General features: G+C 57.4%; 1 protein-coding gene across 11 annotated transcripts in view; it reads right to left on the reverse strand.

The window, feature by feature from the left end:
• The window catches only part of WDR97 (WD repeat domain 97), a 61800-nt gene that overhangs the window by 39198 nt on the left and 5874 nt on the right, over window positions 1-16728 (reverse strand). For 10 of the 11 annotated variants that reach the window (XM_039525444.1, XM_039525451.1, XM_039525448.1 and 7 more), the window contains exons 8-15: window positions 15659-15895; window positions 13393-13483; window positions 11891-12023; window positions 10794-10921; window positions 9036-9111; window positions 7566-7721; window positions 2575-2730; window positions 2199-2354 (exon numbers count right to left, since the gene is read on the reverse strand). In XM_039525444.1, coding sequence (XP_039381378.1) covers window positions 2199-2354; window positions 2575-2730; window positions 7566-7721; window positions 9036-9111; window positions 10794-10921; window positions 11891-12023; window positions 13393-13483; window positions 15659-15895 — 1133 coding nt within the window. The remainder of the gene's footprint in view (window positions 1-2198; window positions 2355-2574; window positions 2731-7565; window positions 7722-9035; window positions 9112-10793; window positions 10922-11890; window positions 12024-13392; window positions 13484-15658; window positions 15896-16728) is intronic. The other variant, XM_039525447.1, reaches the window with a different exon arrangement.

Here is a 16728-nt window from a genome sequence, read left to right on the forward strand (position 1 = left end):
AGGAGTTTGCTGGAGAGAAAGCCAGGCTGATGTAGCAGGGAGCTGCCTCAGGCTAATCTCTAGCGAAGCTCACTCTTGCCTTGGCAGAGGTAACACAGTGGCTCCCCACTCTGGGTATCCCCAGCACTATGGTACATGGATCGCTGTGCTGCTTTAACTCTGGGACACACGGATCTGGCACTGGGTATCGGGGGGCCAATTTTGTAAAGGAGAATAATCTCCACCAACCAGATCCTCATTCTTCATAAACCAGCCAATCCCCCCCAAGCCACATCCAGCCAGCCAGCCAGCCAGATTCTCCCTCCTCCACCAAAACCTGCCAGTCTTCCCAAAACTGGCCCCCCTCTTTCCCTGTGGCTTATAAGAACATAAGAACATAAGAACAGCCATACTGGGTCAGACCAAAGGTCCATCTAGCCCAGTATCCTGTCCACCAACAGTGGCCAATGCCCGGTGCCCCAGAGGGAGTGAACCTAACAGGCAATGATCAAGTGATCTCTCTCCTGCCATCCATCTCCACCCTCTGACGAACAGAGGCTAGGGACACCATTCCTTACCCATCCTGGCTAATAGCCATTTATGGACTTAGCCACCATGAATTTAACCAGTTCTCTTTTAAACATTGTTATAGTCCCAGCCTTCACAACCTCCTCAGGTAAGGAGTTCCACAAGTTGACTGTGCGCTGCGTGAAGAAGAACTTCCTTTTATTTGTTTTAAACCTGCTGCCCATTAATTTCATTTGGTGACCCCTAGTTCTTGTATTATGGAAACAAGTAAATAACTTTTCCTTATCCACTTTCTCCACATCACTCATGATTTTATAGACCTATATCATATCCCCCCTTAGTCTCCTCTTTTCCAAGCTGAAAAGTCCTAGCCTCTTTAATCTCTCCTCATATGGGACCCTCTCCAAACCCCTAATCATTTTAGTTGCCCTTCTCTGAACCTTTTCTAGTGCCAGTATATCTTTTTTGAGATGAGGAGACCACATCTGTACGCAGTATTCAAGATGTGGGCGTACCATGGATTTATATAGATGGACCTTTGGTCTGACCCAGTACGGCCGTTCTTATGTTCTTATGTTATGTTCTTATGTATGTATAGTTGGGGTTATTTTTTCCAATATGCATTACTTTACATTTATCCACATTAAATTTCATTTGCCATTTTGTTGCCCAATCACTTAGTTTTGTGAGATCTTTTTGAAGTTCGTCACAATCTGCTTTGGTCTTAACTATCTTGAGCAGTTTAGTATCATCTGCAAACTTTGCCACCTCACTGTTTACCCCTTTCTCCAGATCATTTATGAATACATTGAATAGGATTGGTCCTAGGACTGACCCTTGGGGAACACCACTAGTTACCCCTCTCCATTCTGAGAATTTACCATTAATTCCTACCCTTTGTTCCCTGTCTTTTAACCAGTTCTCAATCCATGAAAGGACCTTCCCTTTTATCCCATGACAGCTTAATTTACGCAAGAGCCTTTGGTGAGGGACCTTGTCAAAGGCTTTCTGGAAATCTAAGTACACTATGTCCACTGGATCCCCTTTGTCCACATGTTTGTTGACCCCCTCAAAGAACTCTAATAGATTAGTAAGACACGATTTCCCTTTACAGAAACCATGTTGACTATTGCGCAACAGTTTATGTTTTTCTATGTGTCTGACAATTTTATTCTTAACTATTGTTTTGACTAATTTGCCCGTTAGACGTTAGACTTACCGGTCTGTAATTGCCGGGATCACCTCTAGAGCCCTTTTTAAATATTGGTGTTATGTTAGCTAACTTCCAGTCACTGGGTACCGAAGCCGATTTAAAGGACAGGTTACAAACCATAGTTAATAGTTCTGCAATTTCACATTTGAGTTCTTTCAGAACTCTTGGGTGAATGCCATCTGGTCCTGGTGACTTGTTACTGTTAAGTTTATCAATTAATTCCAAAACCTCCTCTAGTGACACCTCAATCTGTGACAATTCCTCAGATTTGTCACCTACAAAGGACGGTTCAGGTTTGTGACTGTCTGGCCGCTCTCTCTTCCCCCCAGCCAGCCTGCCAGCTGCGAGGTTAGAGGGCCCCTGCCCCCCAGCCAGCCCATTGGATCCCCTGCCCCCAGCCAGCCCAGAGGTGAGATCTGAACCAGCAGCGGACCTGCTGCCTTGCCCGAGCCTGCTCGGCGTCGATCCAAGCCCTCACCTGGGATATCTGACTCCGGATCCTTGCCAGCGAGGCGCGGCGCAGGGAGTCTTCCAGCCCTTTAGAAGCACTGGGGGTTGGAAGCGCTAAACATGAGCCCCGGCCTGCGCGAGGCTCCAGGGCGTCCTCTCGGCAAACCCCATCTGCCACGGGAGCCTGGGGGACACAGGAGCTCAGTGTAAATGTGCATGTTACAGGGTCCCACGTGCTGCGCCGGCACGGCTGCCCGGTGCACCACGGCCAGACACCAACACAGGAGCCCATGCGTCCTCACGCCCGTCTGTGCCATGGTGCTAGCCCGGGTGGGAGGGCTGTGGGCCCCTGGCAGGGCAAGGCTGCACGCAGCTGACCCACCAGCGTGGTGGCATGCGTTTACCTCGAGCATCGGCCGTTCCGCGTTCTCCTCGGCACCGTCGGGGAACGCCCCTAGGAACATGTGAGAAGCAGCCGGGCCGTAGAGGTTCGGTACCAGTGGGCCAAGGAGACAGGCCTCCAGAACCATGTCTGCATCAAAGGAATCGTTGTGGGGGATCTGTGTGGAAAGGCGGGGGGAGCTGTCAGCCAGTTCTGCCTTTGCCACGGGCACCAGCTGAAATCTGCCTGCAGCACCACGCTGCACGGTGAGGTGCTCAGCCTGGAGGGGGCCAGGGCTGCCACCCACGTGCCGTGCTCCCCACGCACACACATCGGGCGTGGCACTGCCACGAGGCCCTCACTGCAGAGCGTGCCAGCCCCTGCAAGCGGGGGCCAGGGCCACCTCACGCACCCCACACTCAGCTTCCCCATGGAGGGTGTTTGAATGCATCAAGCTGAGCACACTGGGGCCAGCTCCCCAGCGAGCCACGTGCTCCCGACACACAGACAGCTGCCCAGTGCAAGCTGGCCTGCTCCGCAGGGGCAGTCACTGGCACGACACAGCCGTCGGTGTCAGTCCCAAGTACCTGCGCTTAGTACGACCGGCCACTGGGTCAGACCAATAGCCAGGTAGCCGTTTCCTGTCTTCCAGCAGTGGCGGGTGCCAGAGGCTCCAGAGGAAATGAGCAGAACAGGGAACCATCAAGTGATCCATCCCCTGTCGCCCATTCCCAGCTTCTGCCAGTCAGAGGTTTAGGGACACCCAGGGCATGGGGTTGCATCCCTGCCCATCTTGGTCAACAGTCATTGGTCCTCTATGAATGTATCTATTTTTTGAACCCAGTTATAGTTTTGGTCTTCACAGCCTCCCGACAATGCGTTCCACAGGTTGGCTGTGCGTTGGGTGAAGAAATCCTGCCTTTGGTTTGTTTTAAACCTGCTGCCTTTTAATTTCATCAGGTGACCCCTGTTTTGTGTGTTATGAGAAGGGATTAATAACACTTCCCTATTCACTTTCTCCACCCCAGTCATGATTTTACAGACCTCTAGCATATCCCCCTTAGTCATCTCTTCCAAGCTGAAAAGTCCCAGTCTTTAATCTCTCTGCATATGAAATCTGTTTCATACCCTAATCATTTTTATTGCCCTTTTCTGAACCTTTTCCAATTCTCATATATCTTTTTTGAGATGGGGTGACCAGACCTGCACACAGTATTCAAGCTGCGGGCGACCATGGATTTATATCTCACCATTATTACATGTTTGGTCTTATTATCTGACGCTTTCCTAATGGTTCCTGACATTCTTTCCACTTGTTTAACTGCTGCTGCACACTGAGTGGATGTTTTCAGAGAACTTTCCACACTGACTCCAAGATCTTTCGCCTGAGTGGTAACAGCTAATTTAGACCCCATTATTTTATATGTAGAGTTGGGATGATGTTTTCCAATGTGCATCACTTTGCATTTATCAACATTGAATTTCATCTGCCATTTTGTTGCCCAGACACCTAGATTTGTGAGATCCCTTTGTAGCTCTTCGCAGTCTGCTCTGGACTTAACTATCTTGAGTAATTTTATATAATCTGCGAATTTTGCCACCTCACTGTTTATCCCTTTTTTCAGATCATTTATGAATATGTTGAACAGCACTGATCCCAGTACAGACCCCTGAGGGACACCACTATTTACCTCTCTCCATTCTGAAAACTGACCATTTATTCCTACCCTTTGTTTCCTATCTTTTAACCAGCTGCTGATCCATGAGAGGACCTTCCCTCTTATCCCATGACAACTTACTTTGTTTACGAGCCTTTGGTGAGGGACCTTGTCAAAGTCTTTCTCAAAGTCCAAGTACAATCTATCCACTGGATCCCCCTTGTCCACATGCTTGTTGACCTCCTTAAAGAATTCTAGTAGATTGGTGAGGCATGATTTCCCTTTACAAAAACCATGTTGACTCTTCCCTAACAATTCGCGTTCATCTATGTGTCTGATAATTCTGTTCTTTACTATAGTTTCAACCAATTTGCCTACTACTCAAGTTGCTGGGATCACCTCTGGAGCCTTTTTTAAAAATTGGCATCACATTAACTATGCTCCAGTCATCTGGTACAGAAGCTGATTTAAATGATGGGTTACATACCACAGTTAATAGTTCTGCAAATTCACACTTGAGTTCCTTCAGAACTCTTGGGTGATACCATCTGGTCCTAGTGACTTATTACTGTTTAGTTTCTCAGCTTGTTCCCAAAATTCCTCTAATGACACCTCAATCTGGGACAGTTTCTCAGATTTGTCACCTAAAAAGAATGGCTCAAGTGTGGGAACCTCCCTGTGACGAAGTGGGAATGTTCTGGCTGTGTTATGTGAGTGCTGAGTGGGGAGTATTGACCTGGGAAGGCTGCAGGGGAGTTGTGCTGGGACGGCCTGCCTGGGGGAAGGGAGATACCTGAGCATGTAACCTGAGAACCCAGGAGGGGGGTTGAAGGCCAGGTGACACCTCTGACGCTGAACAAAGGAAAAAGGCTGGGGAAGTTTTCAGTTTGGAGCTGGCTGGGAAATGGAGAGGGGCCCCGACCGGGCTTGGGCTTCCCAACGGGGCTGTGGCCTCCCTGGGGGCCCCAGATGGACCTAAGGGGGTCCTGTTGTCTGTGCCTGCAAGACGTTTTGGACTGTGCTCCTGTCGTCTAAATAAACCCTCTGTGTTACTGGCTGGCTGAGAGTCACGTCTGACTGCAAGGTGGGGGTGCAGGAGCCTCTGGCTTCCCCGGGGCAGACTTGCTGTGGGAAGCGCACAGAGGGGCATATGCTGAATGCTCCAAGGGAGAGGAGGCTCCCCAAGGTCCTGACTGGCTTTGGGGGGGGAGCAGTTGCAGAGCATCACCCGGGAAGTTCCTGACACTCCCTCAGCCGTGAAGACAGATGCAAATAATTCATGCAGCTTCTCTGCAATGGCCTTATTGTCCTTGAGTGCTCCTTTGGCACCTTGATCGATCGTCCAGGGGCCCCACTGGCTGTGTGGCAGCTTCCTGCTTCTGATGTAGTTAAAACAATTTTTTCTGTTAGTTTTTTGTCTTTTGCTAGTTGCTCTTCATATTCTTTTTTGGTTTGCCTAAGAATACTTCGCCCTTAACGTGCAAGGGTTCCTGCGCCTTTCTATTGCCCTCGCTAGGATCTGACTTCCCACCTTTAAAGGAGGCCTTTTTGCCTCTCCCCACTTCTTCTACTCTGTTGTTTAGCCACAGTGGCACTTTGGGGCTTTTAGTCCTATGTTTTTAATTGGGAGTCTGCATTGAATTTGAGCCTTTATAATGTTGGGTTTTTAAAAGTTTCCATGCAGCTTGCAGGGATTTCACTTTTGGCGCTGTACCTTTTAATTTCTGTTTAACTAACCTCCTCATTTGTGTGTGATTCCCCTGTCTGAAATTAAATGCTCCCGTGGTAGGCTGCTGTGGTGTTTCCCCCCAACCCCCGGGGATGTTACATTTTATTACATTATGGTCACTATCACCGAGTGGTTCAGCTGTAGTCACCTTTTGGACCAGATCCTGTGTGCCACAAGAATTGCCTCTCCCCTTGTGGATTCCAGGACTAGCTGCTCCAAGCAGCGGCCATTTAAGGTGTCTAGAAACTTTATCTCTGCATCCCGTCCTGAGGTGACATGTGCCCAGTCAATATGGGGAGAGCTGAAATCCCTCATTATTACTGAGTTTTCTATTCTTATAGCCTCTCTAATCTCCCTGAGCACTTGGCAGTCACTAGCACCATCCTGCTCAGGTGGTCGGTAATAGATCCCTACTGCTATATTCTGATTATTCAAGCATGGAATTTCTAGCTACAGAGATTCTAAAGTACTGTTAGATTCATTTAAGATTTTTACTAATTTGACTCCACGCTTTCTTTCATATATAGTGCCACGCCCCCACCAGCACAACCGACTCGGACATTCCTGCTATTACTGTGTCCCACTGATAATCTTTATTCCGCCAAGTTTCTATCAGGCCTGTTCTATCAACATCACTGTTTAATACAAGGCACTCGGGTTCAGCCATCTTAGCATTTAGACTTCTAGCATTTGTATACAAGCACTTATCACATCTGTCACTTTTGAGTTCTCTGCCTTCCTGTGATGGAACTGAATGGGCCTTTGTTTCATTTGTCTGTTCCTCTTCAGTTCCTCCCTGTACTTTATCAGGTCCCAGCCTCTCCTCTTTACTAGGCTATGGCATATCCCCTTTAATAAATCCTCCCCTAAGGAATGTCTGTGCACCCGTCAGCTTTCCCCCAGCTCTTAGTTTAAAAACTCCTCTGACCTTTTGCATTTTCTTGCCAGCAGTCTGGTTCCGGTTTGGTTTAGGTGGAGTCCATCCTTCCTATACAGGCTCCTTCTTTCCCCAAAGGTTCCCCAGTTCCTGATAACACTAAACCCCACTGCCCTACCCCATCATCTCATCCGTGCCCCGAGACCCTGCAGTTCTGTCTAACCGGCCCTGCACGTGGAACTGGAAGCATTTCAGACAGTGCTACCATGGAGGTTCTGGAGGTTAATCTCTTGCCTACATTTGGCCCCCGGAGCCTCTCTCCCGCCTTCCCCTATGTCACTGGTACCTACACGTACCACCGGCTCCTCCCCAGCACTGCACATAAGTCTGAGCGACCTGCAGCCCTTGCACCCGGCAGGCGAGTAACCATGTGGTTCTGCCGGTCACCGCAAGCCCAGCTCTCTGTATTTCTAATGATTGACTCCCCCACTGCTATTCCCGGCCTCTTCCTACTACTTGGGGTTCCCTCCCTTGGACAGGTACCCTCAGTGCGAGGGGACACCATGACATCATCTGGAAGGAGGGTCCCACCTATGGGGTAGTTCCTGCCCCCCACTGTTGCTATGTCTGTCTCAGAGCCCCCCAGCCAGCCCCTTCCCAGGCAGAACTGCTGCTAATCCCAGAACACAGAGCATGTCTGGCCAGGCCCCATCATCTGCAGCCAGCCCCAGCCCCATCCACACCGTCACCTGGATCTTTGGTGGCTGCCTGTAGATGAGATGCATGTAACGTTCAAAGGCCTCATCCTGCAGCTTCTTGTTCAGCTTGGGCTTCCTGGCAGTGGAGAGCTTCCCCTGCTGAATGAGGAGCAGATCCTGGTCCCTCGCGGCCAGCTGGGCACAGGCCTGCAACGTTCAAAGGGACCCTGGGGCTCACGGTCGTTCATAGAATCATAGAATCTCAGGGTTGGAAGGGACCTCAGGAGGTATCTAGTCCAACCCCCTGCTCAAAGCAAGACCAATTCCCAACTAAATCATCCCAGCCAGGGCTTTGTCAAGCCAGGCCTTAAAAACCTCTAAGGAAGGAGATTCCACTACCTCCCTAGGTAACCCATTCCAGTTCTTCACCACCCTACTAGTGAAATAGTTTTTCCTAATATCCAACCTAAACCTCCCCCTCTGCAACTTGAGACCATTACTCCTTGTTCTGTCATCTTCTACCACTGAGAACAGTCTAGATCCATCCTCTTTGGAACCCCCTTTCAGGTAGTTGAAAGCAACTATCAAATCCCCCCCTCATTCTTCTCTTCTGCAGGCTAAACAATCCCAGTTCCCTCAGCCTCTCCTCATAAGTCATGTGCTCCAGCCCCCTAATTATTTTTGTTGCCCTCCGCTGGACTCTCTCCAATTTATCCACATCCTTCTTGTAGTGTGGGGCCCAAAACTGGACACAGTACTCCAAATGAGGCCTCACCAGTGCTGAGTAGAGGGGAATGATCACATCCCTTGATCTGCTGGCAATGCCCCTACTTATACAACCCAAAATGCCGTTAGCCTTCTTGGCAACAAGGGCACACTGTTGACTCATATCCAGCTTTTCGTCCACCGTAACCCCTAGGTCCTTTTCTGTAGAACCTAGTTCCAGGCAGGCTGAAGAGCCCGACTGCCTGGGGAAGTGGCAGGGCTTGGGAAGTGGGTCTGCAGCTGCCAGGCAGTCACTGGCACGCAGCAGAGCCCACCCATGACAGCAGCCATTGTGGTGGGGGGCTGGAACAGCAGACGGCTGCCCAGATCTGGGGGATGTGCAGGGACTGGAGGGCCAGAGGTGCCCGTGGCCCAGGGTTTGGTGCCAGCCCTTTTCCATGGGCTGAGATGAGGACCCATGCTGGGGGCCTGGTGCCCAGTGTCTGGTGCCTGGATTTGGTGCCCCGGCAGGTTGGCAGGCCAAGGGGGTGGCAGGATGCAGAGGCTGGGGTGAGCTTGCCTGGCACCGGCAGCAAGTCGAGGAACATGGGGTCGTCCATGTCCTCACTGACTATCAGGGGCCATCTCTCAGCCTCTCCCGCCTCATCCCTGCTCGAGTGCGCTCCGACAGGGCAGAATCTCAGCGCCTGCGCTTTGGCCCAAGGGGACTGGTGCTTCAGCCTATCACTCAGGTGCTCCGGACCAGCACTGGGAAAGGCAGCGCCAGCAGCTTGCCATCCCACCATCAGGCATCACCTCCTCCTTCTCCCGGCGCGCCCATGACAGGTCCTCGTCCTTCTTGGGCTTCCAGCGGAGCAGCGGCACGCACAGCCTGCAGAGAGGGACACGCATGTCAACAGCCAGGCCCACGGCCCCCAGGCCATCCACCAGCCAGGGCAGCAACGCCTGGTATGTGGCCCTAAACCCTCAGAGGAGCAAGAGACGGTGCATCGGGTGCAAACTAGCACCAGCATCCCTCAAGGATCTCAGAACAACCCCGCTCACCGCACGTCCCCTCCCCTGCCTGAGTGCACCTGGGGCAGCAGACGCTGGGCTGCCTCTCCCCTCGCCCTCAGGCGACAGCATCCTGCCTGGGGCAGCCCTGAGCCCACCCACAGAGCTGCCTGAGCCAAGAGACATGAGCGAGGGCCGCCGGTGGGACGCCCAGCATCGCCTCAACAAAGGCCACGGGGGTCAGGAACGTCGGGGGGAGTGTCAGTCTGTGTGTCCGTCTGTCTGTCCCCATGTGTGTCTGGCCATCCATCTGTCCCTACGTGTGGGTAGGTCCATCTGTCTGTCTGTCCCTACGTGTGTGTCCCCACGTGTATGTTTGCGTGTGTGTGTCCCTAGGCGTGTGTGTCCCCACGTGTATGTCTGTGTGTGTGTGTCCCTAGGCGTGTGTGTCCCCACGTGTATGTCTGTGTGTGTGTGTCCCCAGGCGTGTGTGTCCGTCCGTCCCCACATGAGCGTGTGGGGTGTGCCCACAGTTGCCTTTGGGGGAGGACTCCGCCCATGTATCTCTCTGGTGCTCCCCCATTACACTGCCCTCGACCCCCCCCCACGCCACGCCCAGCTCTGAGGCTGTGCGTTCTGCATCCACAGAGAATCCCTCAGTCCAGGCGGAAAACTTCTCTTCCTCCCGAGGACACTGGGGACGAGGGATGGAACTGCAGAGCCCACAACATGGAGCACAGCGGGGAGAGTGCTGTGGGGTGGGGATCCTCTGGCCATGGCAGAGGAGGTATACCCGGGGGGGGGGAGGGAGTCCTCCGGCCATAGTGGAGCAAGTGTACCCAGGGTGGGGAGGTCGTCCAGCCATGGCAGCGTGGGCGCACCCAGGGAGTGTGGGGATGAGATTCTCCGGGATGCACCTGGATGGGGGAGGGGAAGAGGTCCTCCAGCCATGGCAAAGTGGGTGCACCCGGGGTGGAGGGGGGAGGTGCTCCGGTCATGGCGAAGCGGGTGCACCCAGGAGGAAGGGGGGAGGTGCTCTGGCCATGGCGAAGCGGGTGCACCCAGGGGGTTGGGAGGTGGAGCCATGTACTTGGCACTGCCAGGGCCGGCAGGAGCTCAGAGCACCCGGCCTGACAGTGGGGGTGCACCCAGGGAGTGGGGCGCGGGGGGAGGGTCTCCGGCCATGGCGGTGTGGGTGCACAGGTACCCTCAGTGCGAGAGGACACCGGGGTGGAGGGGGGAGGTGCTCTGGTCATGGCAAAGCAGGTGCACCCGGGGGGGGAGGTCCTCTGGCCATAGCGAAGCGGGTACACCCAGGAGGAAGGGGGGAGGTGCTCTGGCCATGGCAGAGGGGGTGCACCCAGGGGGTTGGGAGGTGGAGCCATCTACTTGGCACTGCCAGGGCCGGCAGGAGCTCGGAGCACCCGGCCTGGCAGTGGGGTGCACCCAGGGAGTGGGGCGCGGGGGGAGGGTCTCCGGCCATGGCGGTGTGGAGCCGTGTACTTGGCAGGAGCTCGGAGCACCCGGCCTGGCAGTGGGGCAGACCCCGGCTGGGCTCACTTGGCAGAGAGGGAACGAGGCTCCAGGAGTAACCGTCGCCTGGCGTCCTTGCTGAGGGGCCGCAGGGAGCTGTCGCTGAGGGGGAAAGGCGAGTCCTGCACAGGGTCTGGGAGGCTCATGCACAGCAGCTGCAGGAGAAAGAGGCCCTGAGTCTTGCCAGCTGCGGAGGGGCAGCGGCTCCTAGGGAGAGCAGCACACATGGCATGGGGGGGAGAGAACTGGTCCCCCCACGTCATCCACTCAGTGTCGCACTGCATCTCCGGGGACCCCCAGTGACTCCAGCCCCGGCCTCCCCGAGCAGGGGGCGCTGTGGGGAGCGGGGCAGGGACTGGCTGGGGGGGAGCTCCCAGCGACTCCAGCCCTGGCCTGTCCCAGCAGGGGGCGCTGTGGGCAGCGGGGCAGGAGCCCTGGCTGTGGGGGGAGCTCCTGGCTACTCCAGCCCTGGCCTGTCCCAGCAGGGGGCGCTGTGGGGAGCGGGGCAGGGACTGGCTGGGGGGGAGCTCCCAGTGACTCCAGCCCCGGCCTCTCCCAGCAGGGGGCGCTGTGGGGAGCAGGGCAGGGCGCTGGCTGGGGGGAGCTCCCAGCAACTCCAGCCCTGGCCTGTCCCAGCAGGGGGCGCTGTGGGCAGTGGGGCAGGAGCTGGCTGGGGGGGGAAGCTCCCGGCTACCCCAGCCCTGGCCTGTCCCAGCAGGGGGCGCTGTGGGGAGCGGGGCAGGGCACTGGCTGGGGGGTGGCTCCTGGCTACTCAAGCCCCGGCCTGTCCCAGCAGGGGGCGCTGTGGGGAGCGGGGCAGGGCACTGGCTGGGGGGAGCTCCCAGCGACTCCAGCCCTGGCCTGTCCCAGCAGGGGGCGCTGTGGCGAGCGGGGCAGGAGCCCTGCCTGTGGGGGGAGCTCCCAGCGACTCCAGCCCCACTGCTCTCAGCAGACGGTGTCCGACCGGTGCCCGGTGTTGGAGGGTCTGGTACAGGGCTAGTCTGTGCAGACATTGTGCACAGACACGGCCCCGTGGCAAGTATCCCTGAGCAGCCTGGCCCGTGTGTACCTGTGACGGGGCCCCGCCCCACCCGCCCCGTGCTGCCCCCAAGCTCCGGCCGTACCTTGGTGAGATACGGCCTGGGCAGGTACTTGCTGTGGTGTATGCGGTGCAGGTGCTGCTCCACGCCCAGCAGCAGGTCCCCGCGCTCGTTCCCAAAGGCCAGGCTCTCCGGGATCGTGTTCAGCTTGAGGTGCCTGAGGAGAGACCCCCCGCATCGGGCCGTGACTCTAGCTCAGCCCAGGTCCTTCCTCTGCCGGGAGACCCAGACTGGCTGGGTAAATGACCCCCGCCGGCGCCCCTGGGGGCTGGGCTCGTACTGGGGAACTGCACCACCACTGGGGGGGACGCGGATGCTGCTCGCTAATGCACAGCAACACTGCACGGCAGGGGAGGTCTGGACACCGTATCCCAGTTAAACTGCATCCAAGACCCAAGCTGAGGTGGGGGCTTCCCAGTGGGCTGGGCGGGAGGGCAGTAAAGGGGGCCCAAGCTGCAGCTCTCCCTGGGATCATCCCTTCAAAGGCAGGGTGGGTTTGTGGCTAATGCCCAGGATGGGAGCTAGGACTCCTGGCTTCTCTCTGTGGCTCTGTCCCGGACTAGCTGCCGGCCCCTGCCCCTTGGCGGCTGCGTCTGGAGCGCTGAGCTCCCCAGCTGACGGCGCAGGGACAGGTGGAGTGGGTAAGCCTGCCGGACCCAGCAGCCCCGCTAGCCAGCCCCAAATCCCAGCAGCTTGCTCCCCAGCGCAGGGGGTCAGCAGGGCCCAGCACCCTGGCCCATTGGGTGTGGGGAGCCCCTGCCCAGCAGCCCCTGTGCCCCGAGCTGCAACAAGGGCAGGACTCAACCATGGGGGATCGCAGTTCCCACTGGCTACAGAGGGGAGAGGGGCAGGCAGATAGACTGGGAACAGGTAAATGGCAACACACGTGGATTTGCTCTGCCTGCCGGGCTGTGCTCTCCCCACAAGGGGGGACCGCCAGGGCTGCAAGACCCTCCCCACAGGGGACCTGTTGTGATCATTGTTCCTGCACATGGGCCCTAAGTGGGAGCTGAGCCGTGAGCAGTGAGTGAAAGTCGATAAAGTCCCGAGGCCCTGGAGCAGTCGCGGCTGCTGGGGCGAAAGGGAGCCGGAGCTGGAGCCACCCAACCACACTGGCCTGTCGAGAGACGCGCGGCTGAGCCGGCCAAGGCTCTCGATTGCACACGGCCGGGAGCCCGGGCCCACGGGGCAGGTGATTTCTGTGCCCCGAACAGCCTGAGGGGCGCTGTCACCGTGCCAGCCTACGGAACGCCGGAGGTGTCAGCGCTCGCACTGACGTGCCCACTTCCCTGTGCAGGGTGACGGGACGTTTCATGGGGCGTTTGCCATGGGGCCCAGCTGGCTCAGCTCCCGGGATCCCAGCCCTTGTGTAACACTGTGCAGCTCCAGGTAGTGACAGGGGCAGGTTAACATCTTGGGCTGTGAGACCCACCCAAAGCCCCCCCCAGGGACTGCAGCATGGGCAGGATCCAGGGAGAGACCCCGGCAGGCCGTGCTGGCTGGCTTGGCAGGAGCGTCTGACTCACCTGAGTAGCTGGTTTTGGGCGTTCCAGACCTTCACCGACCCATCCCTGCTGGCCGACGCAAAGAGCTTCAGTGTAGGACAGCAGCACAGGCCTACGGGGCAGGGAAGAGCTGCCATTAACCCCCCCCCAGCCTGGGGCTGGCCCCCCATGCAGCATGCACTAGGGGGAGTAGGAGCACCATGAACTGGCTACACCCCATGGGGCAACCAACAAGCCCCTGTCTCACCCAGGCAGGGCACAGCCCACGGACATAGTGTGACACTGCCAGACCAGGTGCCAACTCCTGCCAAGGTCCCCTGTGTGACGAACTGGGGCTGTTCTTACTGGGGGCTGTGAATGCTGAGTGGGGGGTGTTGGCCTGGGAGGATGGTCTGCACTGGGGGATGGCAGACTGGCCTGAGGGAGGAGACCTGAGCATGTAACGTGAGAACCCAGGAAGGGGTTAGAGGCCAGGTGATACCTCTGCCCAGGAAGCTGAACAAAGGCTGGGGGAGGAGAGGCTGGGGGGAGAGAGAGTTTCAGGAGCTGGCTGGGGAATGGAGGGAAGGACAGAGAGGGCTCTGACCCCCAAGGGGGCTGTGGTGCCCCTGGGACCCCGATGGACCTAATTGGGGAGGATCCTGTTGTCCGTGCCTGCAAAACCTGTCTTGGACTGTGTTCCTGTCGTCTAAATAAACCTTCTGCTTTACTGGCTGGCTGAGAGTCACGTCTGACTGCGAAGTGGGGGGGCAGGACCCTGTGGCTTCCCCAGGACCCCGCCTGGGCGGACTCGCTGTGGGAAGCGCACGGAGGGGCAGAGGATGCTGAATGCTCCAAGGAGAGACCCAGGAGGTGAAGCCGTGGGAGCTTCTTGCCCTGCAGACAGGCTGCTCCAAGGGAGAGGAGGCTCCCCAAAGTCCTGACTGGCTTGGTGGGGAGCAGTTCCAGAGCAGCGCCCGGGGACTCCGTGACACTCTTGTCTCAAGGGAACCCCGACAAATACGTCACTGGAACCGGCCTGGCCCCCGTGAGCATGAGCATCATTCAGATGGGTGTGAGGATCATCAGAATGTGGGTCGTGCTTAGACTGTATGGAATGGGGGTGAGCTGCTGCCAGCATCAATCTCACATCTCATGTCCGTATCCCCTAGTGCAAGGGAACATCTGAGGGGTTGGATTGGGAGCCTCTGTGACTCACCAGGCAGGAGAGCGACACTAACCAGTGTGACGTGCTGGCTCCAGCGGGAGGTGTCATGTCCTGCCCCACGGGGAAGGCCCATCGACACCGGACAGACCATTGTGGGACAATAAAGAGGACACAAGATGTTGTTTGTTCTGCCCTCCCGCCCCTGGCCCTGAAGATGAGTCGTGCAAGTGGATTCCTCCTGTCAGCTGAGTTCACAGCTTAGAGCACATCAGGGGAGGAGAATAAAAACCCCTGACAGGGAGGGACTGATTATCTCTATGCTGCTCAGAATCCAGGGCAGGTTTCTAGGCATAAGGAAGAGATCCTCAGTGCTCAGCTGGGCTAGCCCTTAGGACGTATAGTATAGTTTAGTATAGAAGCTTTTATTGAGATTGTAACTCATCTGCTTTAACCTCTCCAAGAACTCTCCTGTTTCCTTTCCCATGTAATGAAGCTTTCGACAGCTTGTTATAGGGCTGGCTACAAGCGGGGCTTTGGTGTGAGAGCTGAAGCACAGGGGCCCGGGGGTGAGGACGGGTCCTTTGGGACAGGGCGTAACCTGACTGTTGCTGTATCCTTGGGGGAAGGGCCCGGCTATCGCACAGGTGGCAGGACAGAGGGGGGCGCCCACGGGCCTGTCTGTGACTCCCCGGTTAGGCTGTTGTGGGGCTGAGGAGCTCACACCTGGTAACCGGTGGGTGAAATCGAACACAGAACTCACAGCCGATGTGGGGCTGTGCCGGGTTCCTGGCACTCTGCCCTGAGGCTGGCACTGATGCCCTGGAGTCACGGCAGGCAGGCTGACAAGCTGCTTCCCCACTTCCCGGGGCTGGACACTCCCTGGGGGGCACCCTGGGGGGCACCTTTCCCTCACCCCATCTGGGGCAGGGTAATCCCCATCAGGCACCGCTACCCCTCTGCTGGGTCTGGACACCCCATGGGACACCATTCCCTGCCCCACACCCCAGGCTTGGACACTGCCCAGGGGGCACCGCTGCCCCTCTGGATGCCCAGACCCACCTCCGATCCCAGGCTCCTGCTCTGGGTGCTACGCAGGCCCTGATGGGAGGAGCAGAAGCCGCCGGGCAGCAAGGCTCTTACCCATGATCTCGTCCAGTGGGTCGTCTTCGGGGCCGTGCTCCTGGCAGCTCTGGGCCAGCAGGTCGTACTGGACGATGCTGTAGGTGGCGCTCTCGGGGTCCTGGATGGCGGCGCCCAGCGTGGAGCCCAGCGGGCACATGTGCAGCACGGGATGCTGGCAGGAGAAGCTCAGCAGCAGGGTCAGACACTCGTCAATGTAGGGGAAGATGCGCCAGACTTTCACCGTGCGATCGCCACCTGCACCGGGCCAGGCAGAGGGGCACTGCCAGGCTGCTCCCACCGGGCCCCACGCTGGGCTGCAGCAGGCCCCGGCCCTGGCCCCCGCCAGCCCCCACTAGCATGGGCTGTGTCCTGGCTGGGGCGGTTGCAAGGATGTTTCTGCCCTAGGCAAAACTTCCACCTTGCGCCCTCCCCCGTCCCGAGGCGGCTCCCGTGGCAGCTCCCCCCCACTCCCTGAGGCACCCCCCCCGCGGCAGCTCCCCACGCCCCACCCTCCGCCCTGCGCCACCCCCCCCGCCCCCGCTCCCCCCTGCTCCGCCTCCTCCCCGCGCGCGTTAGGCGCCGCAAGCCTGGGAGGAGGGAGAAGTGAAGCAGCGACGGCGTGCTCGGGGAGGGGGGGCAGGGGTGAGCTGGGGCGGGGAGTTCCCCTGCATGCTGCCCCCCCATTACTTGCTGCAGGCGGCCCTCCCCACGCTCCCCTGCCCCAGCTCCCTCCGCCTAAATGCCTGTGGCAACCGAAGATCCGGCCGCCGCGGTCGCTGCTGAAGAAAATGCCGCCCCTCAAATCCTAGCGCCCTAGGCAACCGCCTAGGTCGCCTAAATGGTTGCACCGGCCCTGGGCGGTCGGCTCACAGGGGCCTTGCTGCAAACTGCCCAGACTTCGCCTATCAGGTGCCACCGTCACGGAGCTTTTCGTTAGTTTGACAAAACACGTGAAACAGATGGAAATGGGGGACAATCGCTCAGCTCCTGCCCCCCCGGTCATGGGGGAAACATCTGCCTTCCTCCCGGGATGGCGGGGGAACACCTGGTCCCCCCGGGGTTGGGGAATGGTGGAGTGTCCTGACCTC

This window comes from Mauremys reevesii, linkage group 2 (assembly GCF_016161935.1).
Source record: "Mauremys reevesii isolate NIE-2019 linkage group 2, ASM1616193v1, whole genome shotgun sequence".
In the NCBI taxonomy this organism is placed as follows: Eukaryota; Metazoa; Chordata; order Testudines; family Geoemydidae; genus Mauremys; species Mauremys reevesii.